We start from the raw sequence: 12,183 nt of genomic DNA, 5'->3' as shown, positions 1-12,183 counted from the left end.
CACACACACACACACACACACACACACACACACACACACACACACACACACACACAGCGTCAGCGACACCTCACATCTAAATATATATCCAGAATGACAGCAACAGGTGACTAGGCCTCTGCCACAGACACGCACTCAACTAGCACGGACACAGAGGAGGTCACAGGGTGTGCATGTGTGTGTGTGCGTGTGTGTGTGTGTGCGTGTGTGTGTGTGTGTGTCCGCGAGAGAGTGTGTGTGTTAGCTGATGCTGGTGGTGGCTGAGTTTGCACCTACCCTCAGTGTGCACTGACTACCGAGCCACACGCAGCCCATCTCAGGGTTCTCAAAGCCAGCTGGTCTGGCTTTATACGTTTACACCTCTTTTTCATCTGTCTTTTTCGATATAAAGGATTGACTGACTTGACCCACAGCTGGAGCTGTAGGGAAACCTTCCAGGTGAAGAAACTGCGCTGGTGAGTTTGTGTTAATGTGAGTGTGTTAGTGTGTGTGTGTGTGTGTGTGTGTGTGTGTGTGTGCGTGTGGACCTCAAAACTCATAGTTCCCTTTGAGGTTTCACGTTACTTTTGAGGTCTTGGGTAGAAATGTAGACACCAGGGAGAGCAAGGCAACATGGACAGCAAGGAAGAGTGAGAGAGTGTGTGTGCATGTCTGGCCTTGATCAGACGGTGCTTTTTCATATGGAATGGAGTATACTGTACGCAGATGGAAGTGGAGAGTGCGTTGATTATGGTTTTATCTGCTGAATATAAATTAGGTACTGGAGGCTATGAATGATTTGTGATCTTTCCCAAAAATGAAGAAGTGAATCTGAAGCCATAACTAACACAATGGCAATGGAACTCAAATTGATTTTGAGGTTGAGAATGCTTTAGAGAACTCCTTTTGAAATACTTTAGAAAATGGTCAACAATGTGTTTGGGAGTCTATAGAGATGTATCATACAGTACAGTACTTGCCAGAGTACACTGACTGACAAAGGAGAGAAAGACTAAAACAGAAAACAAATGAAAAAGTTTGAAGATGAAGTCAGTTTTAAAGTGAGGTACTTCAGCCACAGCTCTACAGCCATCTGTCACCTGTGTGTGTGGTTGGCTGAGGGTGTCTCTCTCTGTGGCATGTCCTGGCTGTCACATACTGAGGCTGAGAGATAGAGTCACAGCTGCAGGAGTCAATCACACAACAGGCTGGGACAGAGAGACACACACTACAGGCCTGGGTGGTACTGGATGGTACTATACTGTAGGGCTGGGTGGTACTATACTGTAAGGCTGGGTGGTACTATACTGTAGTCCTGGATGGTACTACACTGTAGGGCTGGGTGGTACTATACTGTAAGGCTGGGTGGTACTATACTGTAGGGCTGGGTGGTACTATACTGTTAGGCTGGATGGTACTACACTGTAGGGCTGGGTGGTACTATACTGTAGGGCTGGGTGGTACTATACTGTTAGGCTGGATGGTACTACACTGTAGGGCTGGGTGGTACTATACTGTAAGGCTGGGTGGTACTATACTGTAGTCCTGGATGGTACTACATTGTAGGGCTGGGTGGTACTATACTGTAGGGCTGGGTGGTACTATACTGTAGGGCTGGGTGGTACTACACCGTAGGGCTGGGTGGTACTATACTGTAGGGCTGGATGGTACTACACCGTAGGGCTGGGTGGTACTATACTGTAGGGCTGGGTGGTACTATACTGTTAGGCTGGATGGTACTACACTGTAGGGCTGGGTGGTACTATACTGTAGGGCTGGGTGGTACTATACTGTTAGGCTGGATGGTACTACACTGTAGGGCTGGGTGGTACTATACTGTAAGGCTGGGTGGTACTATACTGTAGTCCTGGATGGTACTACATTGTAGGGCTGGGTGGTACTATACTGTAGGGCTGGGTGGTACTATACTGTAGGGCTGGGTGGTACTACACCGTAGGGCTGGGTGGTACTATACTGTAGGGCTGGATGGTACTACACCGTAGGGCTGGGTGGTACTATACTGTAGGGCTGGATGGTACTATACTGTAGGGCTGGGTGGTACTATACTGTAGGGCTGGGTGGTACTACACCGTAGGGCTGGGTGGTACTATACTGTAGGGCCCTATTCAAGCCATGCCACAATCCAGGGCTCAATCCAGGGACACAATGTATTGAGGGGCTCTGAACATAACAAACACTAATCAGGGATTACAAACAAACTAAACAATGTCATTGTTCTTCTGATGTTGGAGCAATCCGGAGGTCCATTTGGAAAAATGGACCTCCATTTGGAAAAATGTATACCCATGTTGACAACAAACATACTAATTGCAGTCTTCCTTTGACCTCTGTTCAATGACCTCTGATATTCAGACCCCTGTTTAACAGTGACCTCTGACCTCTTTGCCATGACCTCAGGGGAGGGCATAATCACCACGGCTTACAGCATTAACTGCATGATAGCAGCACACTTATTTACTGCACTTCACTTCTTATTTTCTTTACAGTTCTTTCTAACAGTACCTGTCGGCTCAGGCAGTAGTTTGGTTAGATTATAGCCCATGCTTTGCCATACCTGTCGGTCTAGAGCTTGTAAAGACCCCTTTTGTTTGGCTGGGTGGTACTATACTGGTACTATACTCTGGCAGTACTGTTCCTTTGTTGTTACTGCTGTCTCACCTGTCTTACCAGTTTATGCGTGTGTCTGTGTACGTGTGTGTCTGTGTGTGTCTCTGTGTGTGTGTGTGTCTGTGTCTGTGTGTGTGTGCATGCGTGTGTGTATCTGGTGTGTGTGCATGTGAGAACTCAGTGATGCAAGTGAAAGGGAACAATGTAACAATGACAGTAGCTTTGCCAGGTGAGAGAACATTAGAAAACACTGCATCTTTCTCAGGGAGTTTCCATGCTGCCGGTCCATCGGTGAAACAGGATCCCAGCACACAACAAAAGGAACCATGTTTCCAACAGGCCCATCCATAATTGATGACAGGCGTAGCGCTCTAGGGAGACTGGTGTCGACCAATAATGACCAAACTAGACTCCCATGGGACGCACAAATACACACAGACTTCCACACCTGTGCCACCTTGCATTACATACAGTAAATGCATCTTTCAATGACAACAGCAAAGAGATTATCTCTCATAAAACATCCATGGGATGGGATTCCAAATATACATCTATGCAGATGTACCTACACTGTCCATGGCTCCTGTGAGTATGCTAGTGTGCTAGCTAGCAAGGTTCATGCAATGACCTTACCCACACTTGGCAGCTTTGTGGAGGGGGGGGGCGGGATATTTGCACTGAAAAACACTCCAGTGTGTTTGTGTATGTGTGTGTGTGTGTGTGTGTGTGTGTGTGAGAGAGAGAGAGATAGAGAGAGAGAGAGAGAGAGAGAGAGAGAGAGAGAGAGAGAGAGAGAGAAAGACCAGATAGAAGTACTAGTAGAACCAGCATGAGAGTAATTGCATAACTCCATCTGTCCTTCCATCACACTGGTTCGGATTCAGTAAACAGGTACAGTTACCAAAAGCTTTCACTGCAAGGCGCCAGTGAGCTATATAGGCCAATACTTCATGCATTTTTGTGCCACTGACATTCCTTCATTAACTAAATTTGTGTATATTAAGCCATTAAATCGGGATTCTGTCGGAGGTGGAACGGTCCATAAATCGCTTGTTTTTTCCATGCTGATTTTGAACAGAAATCTGGTCAATTCTCTATGCTTACTCCCACCCTATGGTGGAATTCCCCCTGCACAGCATCCAGTCGCCAACATAACTGTGCCATACACTATCAATTTGCTTCTAACTATACATCTGGGTGAGGATCACAACTCCAGGTGTATGCTGTGTCAGCCCATATGTGGCTGAAATGGCCCTGCCTGTGTCTGTAGAAACACATGCTACGTTGTTATATCAGCACCAGCTGTCCCCTCATGCTGCTCATTGTTTCTCAGGTGCTCAGTAAACCTAAGGACCAGGTGCCCTAAGGGATTCACTGATGGAGAGCTGAAAATCTGGATGGTAAACACAGACAGACAGACAGACAGAAACAAAGATTGAAGCACCGACAGGTCCGGAACACAGAGGGATCTGGGGTTGAAGATTTAGCAGAAGGACATGTGCAAGTGATTGACTGGTAAGTTCAAGATGTCCACAGCTTAAGAACTGAAATGGAAATGTACTGAGAGTGTCAGTGGCTTGTCACATTGGTGCACATATTGACCATACCCCTTACTGTGTGTGGGTGTGTGTGTGTGTGTGGGGCGGGGGGGGGTTAGTGAAGGTGCAAGCGAGCTGTGGAAGTGTCGCACATCGCCAACCAACGGGAAAACAAACATTAGTGGGATAATCCCCCTTTCCTTCCCCTCCTCCTTTCCCGGGCAATCACTCTCTCCCTCACTCACTAAGTCAGGACCTGCTAGGAGGACTCGACTCGGTCTTCTCTCCTTCAACTTCAAACCTGGTGAGGAGACGGGGAGTTTGAGCTTATCGTTTCTCCTGCTGTCGCTGTTCCATCACCGTATATCGTCATGACTCTGGAGTTAAATTGAATTGCTATTTTAACTAGCTGACGCGCAAAGACTGCTCTTCCGCTGCACGGTTCAACCGGACAAGGCTCGCGAAAACGTCTGTGTTAGTGGACTCTAAAAAAGACACACCAGCCCCATGCGGAGTAAAGTAAGTGCGTGTTATCATCGTGGTTTTGAGACCAAGTTTACGCATGTGAGCTATTGACAAGTTGCGCACAGATTTTGTGTTCCAAAGCAAGATCATTCCAGACTTGACTTTAAACGCGTTTAGGTCTCTGAACTCGTAGGCCTATATGAGGTATTACATATGATAATAGCTTGGTAATAAATTAACAAAACACAATGTTCTTTAAGTTTAGCTATTCATTCACATTGCAGTGTTCCCTTCCTTGATTGGCCATGTCTCATATCCTCACTGCTGACAATTAAGTAGATGACGTACAGTTGATTCATGAGTCAAATATGGCTTTATTGTAATGAGTAATGGTACCCGCAAAGAATGTCTTCTTTTTTTAATCATCAAATCGATAGAGCAATGCAGAACACAGCCCCCAAAATATGATGTTGGGTAAAAACTTCTTCCTATACTTCAATACTTATTCGGGTTAGGGTTAGGGTTAAGGTATTCGTGGTATTTGAGGTTAAATCATCATCGTTAGACGTTTGTAATTTGAAATCATATTCAATTATAATACAAAATGTAATCTGGTGTGTTCGGCTGAAACAAAAGCCTGCACACCTGCAGCTCCACAGGATCAGGGATATGGACACCAAGAGAAAGGGGATGATGATAGAAATGTATTGTAATACAATACAATAGTTGTGATGCAGCCACTGGCTATGGGGTTTCCCACTGTCAAATCCTAACCTTAACCATTAGGAATATGGCAAGGAGAGCTGACCCTGGAGCCGTGGCAACGGGCCACTACTCTGATACACCCTCTCCCCAGGGGTCATACAGTATCTGACCTCTCAGTACTGTCTAATCAGAACACAGCTATGCCTGGCGCTGTGACATCACACAATGGTTCTGGGTGTGAGAAGGACAGCCAAGTGTAGTGGAGGTCAATGAGTAGAATTGACTAGACCTGAAGTCATTGTAGCTCCTGGATAGTGACACATCAACATGTCCAATATTTTCACACAGTATTTGATTTTGGAACTTCAAAAGCATATTTCAGACATTTTCTGCGTTTGTTCGAGGGGAAATAAAAAGAGAACCCCAATAATCTCTCTTGCTCCCTGTGTTTTTGCAATAAGAGACTCTTCTCTCACCATAGAGAATTGAACACACACACACGCACGCGCACACACACACACACACACACACACACACACACACACACACACACACACACCCACACACACACACACACACACACACACACAGTACATACAGTACACACACTCTTGTAAGACTCTCACTCGACACAACTGGCTGTTGCCCAAAGACTCAAATGTTTTCGAGTAAATGTCATTTATCTTTGTCACCAGGGTGAAATGGCCAATTGAGTGCATCGTGTTATTATTTCCTCCAGTCAGAGCAGAGTGATGAGAACAGAGGAGTCTTTGTGAGGCAGCAGCATGTAGCCAGAGGTAATCAGAAACCCCCTATGCTACGTGTGTTAGAGAGGTATTTATAGGGTGTCATGTGGTCACAGTTGAGAGTGAGGTGAAAAAAGGTGAAAATGTCTATCTTATTTATAACTTTTAGTTTGAAGGATGTACTCTATTTGCCGGCTTCTTCAACTGTATGATGCAGATATAGTCCCAAATCGTGTACTTTGCCACACGGCTCCCTCCTGCACGATGAAGTGATAGTATGATTCTATTTCTGCATCAGCAGGGGGAAACCTGGTGGAATATCTGATTTGGGGATTTAAGTACTGTAGATGATATTATATATAGGCCTAGTTCTCAGTGCATCCACTGCCCCGCAATCACCCCCACCTATCCCCTCCTGCCCTCTCTGTGCCCCCTCCCCGGGCTCCCAACTTCCAGTCCCTGAACCCCCACCCTCACCCCCCCACCCTCCCCCTCACTCCGACAGAGACATGTAGGGTGTCCTGCCAAGGAATACAAGGGCATTGCCACCCGTTACCCACTGTTGCTCTCTCCAGCCCCAGAATACACAGTCTGTCTGCTCCTCTCCACTCTGTCTGCATTCACTGCACTATTTCTGCTCCAGCTCTCTCTCTCTGGATGGTGTGTGTGTGTGTGTGTGTGTGTGTGTGTGTGTGTGTGTGTGTGTGTGTGTGTGTGTGTGTGTGTGTGTGTGTCGGTCGGTGTTGGTGTCGGTGTCGGTGTCGGTGTGTGAATGTGTCGGTGTGTGTGTGTGTGTGTGTCGGTGTGTGTGTGTGTGTGTGTGTGTCGGTATGTCTTTGTGTGTGTGTGTGTTATCGTGAGAGCAAGTGAATGGGTAGAGGAGCGATGCGTATTGTGTTAGTACAGAGAAGGTTGGGGTAAATGAGGACTCATGCTGTGTGGCTGTGGTCCATTCGTGTGCTCTAGTTCTACTGGCTCCGTCTGTCTCTGGGCATCTCTCAGTCTTTCACTCTCTCTGTCTGTGAACCAGATACTGCTTTTGTTGTTTGGGGTAAAAAGTTCATTTTCTTTCGGTTTACTTGTAGTCTATAAATAGCGGAGGAAATGTGTGGTGTGCATGTGTGTGTGTGCCTATGTGTGTGTGTGTGTGTGTGTGTGTGTGTCTGTGTGTGTGTGTGTGTGTGTGTGTGTGTGTGTGTGTGTGTGTGTGTGTGTGAAGGAGGATTTGGGTGGAGAACTGCCGTCATCCTGGCTTGGTGTATACAGAGAACGGTGTCTACGTCACATCCTCAAAGTAGGAACACACTCACAGTGGGAAACACACACACACACACACACACACACACACACACACACACACACACACACACACACACACACACGCACACACTGTTTTTAGGTCAGACGCTGTCTTCCCTTGAAAGCAGAAATCCATGTACTGGCCTAAACCCCCACTCTTGATACTCTGAAATGCTGAGTTTGTTCGTCAGAGACTCCTGAAACAAAGAGGCAGCCTCACTCACTGACTGACTGACTGACTGACTGACTGACTGACTGACTGACTGACTGGCTGACTGACTGACTGACTGACTGACTGACTGACTGACTGACTGGCTGACTGACTGACTGACTGACTGACTGACTGACTGACTGACTGACTCACTTCCATATTGCCATGTTTGTGCTTGTTTTTAATTCGTGCCGTTTGGATATCGTGGCTGGCACGAAATGTGACAGTAACACATTGAGAACATGTCCTCTAGCAGGAGGTCTTGTGCTGAAATATCAAATCAGAGCAATAACCAGACCGCTAGACTGTTTGTTAACCCCCCACAGCGACGCTAGGAAACTATGCAATTCAGTCATGCAAGTCTCACAGAGCGGCATCAACAAACATCTGTCTTAGACAAGAAAACAACCGTGGGGCTGGGTTCACTGAGTGGTACCAGGTGGAAAACGGACAGGCACTCAAGTCAGCTGATTAGTGACGATGACGATGATGATGATGAGGATGATGATGATGGGGGAACGTAATAGAGAAATTAGGGCAGTACCTGCCTGTGACACAAACGTGCTTTCCTTGTGACCCCCCCCCCCCCCCCTCTCTCTCTCTCTCTCTCTGAGCCCTCACGTTCCTCAAGCAGTGCTCTAGCCTTCTGCTCCAGTGATGGCAGTAAGCTGCCAGGGGAAATGTGTGTGTGTGTGTGTGTGTGTGTGTGTGTGTGTGTGTGTGTGTGTGTGTGTGTGTGTGGGCTGTCTATCTGATGCCCTGACCCAGGTGCTTAAGCTCCTCTTAAGAAGCAACACACAGGTAGAGAGCTCACATGGCCCACAGTGTCTCTCTCTCTCTGTCTCTCACACACACACACACACACACACACACACACACACACACACACACACACACACACACACACACACACACACACACACACACACACACACACACACACAGTCAGCATCCCTGAACAAGGTGAGCTGCATTTTGTTCCTACTCTCCCCCTATCATTCTTTCCATTTGAGTATCATACAGTATATTAGGAGCTCCCCGTCTTCATTTGAGATATCTCTCCATCTCTCTTCGTTGTGGTCTCTCCTCTACATCTCCTTCTCCGGTTGCCCATTAGAGACAGAGTGAACTGATTAACAGACGAAGGGATAGAGGGATGGAGGGAGGGATGTACTCTTTTACCCAAGAGGATACGAGACCTTGTTTCCCTGTTTTACGACTCTGCAATGCTATCGCTATACGGAGCAGCAAAGCAGGGGAGTGTATCGCTGTCACCACTGCCTTAAGACTACGTCCCAGTCCTCTATTCTCTATTCACCAGTAAGGATGTGGGTTGCGGTTAGGTTATGGATTGTGGGGTTAGGGTTAGGGTTAGGGTTAGGGTTAGGGTTAAAAAGTAGAGTCAGGGCGAGGGTTACTCCTAGGACTGTACTCCTATGTAAGTGTGTATGACCAGGCTCAGGTGTGGATTATATGTGTCACAAGGTCTTAGACATGGTGGCCCGTGAGAGAAGATCAAAGACAGAAACACAGACAGACACACACACACACACACACACACACACACACACACACACACACACACACACACACACACACACACACACACACACAGCTGCACTGGCCAGTGCCTTATCATTTGCATTCTGATAGGCTTCTTTGTCTCACTTCCTCCCTAAGGAACAGTAGGCAACACCCAGAGGACAGAGAGAGAGAGAGAGAGGGCGGGGAGGGGAGAGGGGAGGGGGGGGGGAGAGAGAGAGGGCGGGGAGGGGAGGGGAGGGGGGGGGGGAGAGAGAGAGAGGGCGGGGAGGGGAGGGGGGGGGGGAGAGAGAGAGAGAGGGCGGGGGAGGGGGGGGGGGGGAGAGAGAGAGAGAGAGGGCGGGGAGGGGAGGGGGGGGAGAGAGAGAGAGAGAGCACAGAGACCCTTTTACATTGGAGAACATCTACGCTGCTCTACTCTTCTCTCTTAGCATTAGCATGGACAATATGTCTTTACTCTCTGTGAACAGATGTGACGTTGTGTTGACGTTGACCTCTGGCGGAGATGAACTGTTTGAATCAGTGATTGATTCTCTGCTCTCAGGTCAAGCTGTTGACTTATCAACTCTTTAGTCAGTCACACAGTCACATGCAGTCTAACCACTGTGACCTCTCCACACGCACTGCTGGGTGTGTACTGGATGTGTGTGAACTGGATGTGTGTGAACTGTATGTGTGTGTGTGTGTGTGTGTGTGTGTGTGTACTGGTTGTGTGTGTACTGGATGTGTGTGTACTGTATGTGTGTGTATTGGATGTGTGTGTACTGGATGTGTGTGTACTGGATGTGTGTGTACTGTATTTGTGCTTGTGCATTTTATGTTGTTTTATCTGATGATAACCCCCCCCCCCCCCCCCCCCCCCTCTCTCTCTCTCTATCTCTGTCTCTTTAAGGAGCGACTGCCAGAGGTTGGGAACTGAGAGGAGAATAATAGAGAGAAGGCTGTTGTGGGGATTTGGAAGAGAAGCAAGGGACGAAAGAAGAACAAGACTTGGAAATAACAGAAAGAGACAGAAGGAGCAAAGATGGGGAGAAAAAAGATTCAGATAGCCCGAATCATGGACGAACGTAACAGACAGGTAAATGACGCACACACACACACACACACACACACACACACACACACACACACACACACACACACCACACACACACACACACACCACACACACACACACACACACACACACACACACACACCCACCCACACACAGGCCTGGGGGGAGTGGTTGCTCTCTTCCTGTTATGACAGGAAATGCTCTCACATGTGCTTCCTGACCCCTGGTGCAGGGCAGGACTGACCTCCCTGCTCTCCCTCCTTGGTGTCTCTGTCTGGGAGTCCTGTGTGTGTGTGTGTGTGTGTGTGTGTGTGATGACTCTATCCTCATTTAAACCACTTGGCATCCTGAAGTGAGATACTGTAGGTCTCTAGTTAAGCTGTAATGCTCCAAGACGTCAATGTCATCAGATTCACATCATGTAGACATCACACTGTATACCACTAAATTCAATTACATACAATACAGCTTTATGAATCCCCTGATGATAATTTTGAATGCATTGTTGAGGCACAACAAACACAATAACATGCTGTGAATGATCCTGTAACTATGTTCAGCACGCAACATATTAAAGTACAGCAAATAAGAGAAATGCAGATGTACAATTGCAACGCAGTGGACTTTTACATATACTCTTTCTTTTGAATCTCGCCCATCTCTCTGTGTCCTCTCCCCCTCCCCCACTATGTGTCCCCCCCCCCACCACCACTCTCTCTCTCTCTCTCTCTCTCTCTCTGTAGGTGACGTTCACCAAGCGTAAGTTTGGTCTGATGAAGAAGGCCTATGAGCTGAGCGTCCTCTGTGACTGTGAGATCGCCCTCATCATCTTCAACAGCACCAACAAGCTGTTCCAGTACGCCAGCACGGACATGGACAAGGTGCTGCTCAAGTACACCGAGTACAACGAGCCCCACGAGAGCAGAACCAACTCGGACATCGTGGAGGTGAGGTTCTAACGTTGGGGATAGAACGTGCTTTTAGAATACCTTTACCTAACAACAGTGTGTGGGTGTGGTTGTCTTACGCAGGGCTCAGAGAGGCTAATGTGTGCGAGACTGAACCTGGGGTCAGCTGGCATCAGTTATGTAAGGGGTGTTAAGAGAAACCTGATGGCAGACACAACACACACACACACACACACACACACACACACACACACACACACACACACATACATGCACACGCACACGCACACACACACACACACACACACACACACACACACACACACACACACACACACACACGCACACACACACACACACACACACACAGACAGCCCTTCTACAGGGTAAACCAGCACACCATATAAAAGGTTAATAGGTTACAGGTCTGATTCTGGAACACTGACAGCTAAGAGGAGAGGTGGGAGGTGGGGGTGGAGGGGGGGGGGGGGGGGGACAGTGAAAGAAGAGGTGCAGTGTGTACCGGTCAGTGCAAGGGGCATGGGTGAGCTACAGAGAGCTCAGGAGCTGAGAAGAGGATCTGATTAGAACTAGAGGAGCTCTGTGTTGATTGGGCATGCCGTGGACCATGTGAGGGGGCTGTGTTATGACCATAGTGTATCATGGCCATGGTTGTCTTAGCCATAGGCCGAGACTGGTCTGTGTGTGTGTCTCTGATGCCCCCCCCCCCCCCCCCCCCACCCGGCCCCCCATATGGCTTCTTAGCCAGCCCCGTCAGGCCTAGGGTAATCCCCTTGTAATCTACGATAATCCCATTTACCTCATTACCGTAATCTCACCATGCTGCCTCTCATCTCTCTAACACACGTATAACACTCGCCACGTTACCCCTCTTCTCCTCTCCTCTCCTCCATTCTCTTCCTCTCTTCCCTTTTCTTCCCATCTTGAAGCTCTTCTTTAATCTTCACCTCGTCATTTCCTCCCCTGATCTCATGTTGTCCCTCCATTTCCTCTCTTCCCTGACTCCCCTTCTGCTCTTTTCATCTTTTCACCTCTTTTTTCTCCTTCCCCTTTCCCTTCTGCTCTCCCTTCTGAGTGAATGAGG

At 48.0% G+C, this 12,183-nt stretch overlaps 1 protein-coding gene across 4 annotated transcripts in view; it reads left to right on the top strand.

Moving 5' to 3' along the window:
- Positions 1–331: 331 nt before the first annotated feature.
- Positions 332–12,183, top strand: part of mef2ca (myocyte enhancer factor 2ca) — a 19,263-nt gene continuing 7,411 nt past the window's right edge. For 2 of the 4 annotated variants that reach the window (XM_083669645.1, XM_083669642.1), the window contains exons 1-4: positions 332–455; positions 3,941–4,122; positions 10,006–10,191; positions 10,914–11,117. In XM_083669645.1, coding sequence (XP_083525771.1) covers positions 10,138–10,191; positions 10,914–11,117 — 258 coding nt within the window. In that variant the 5' untranslated portion in view covers positions 332–455; positions 3,941–4,122; positions 10,006–10,137. Of the gene's footprint in view, positions 456–3,940; positions 4,123–4,389; positions 4,665–10,005; positions 10,192–10,913; positions 11,118–12,183 lie in introns of those variants that run through there. The other 2 variants (XM_083669644.1, XM_083669643.1) reach the window with 2 other exon arrangements.

This window comes from Argentina silus, assembly GCF_951799395.1.
Source record: "Argentina silus genome assembly, chromosome: 5".
NCBI classification, from domain to species: Eukaryota; Metazoa; Chordata; class Actinopteri; order Argentiniformes; family Argentinidae; genus Argentina; species Argentina silus.
Note: the sequence above shows the minus strand (reverse complement) of the source record. Positions and strands in the feature narration are given on the sequence as shown.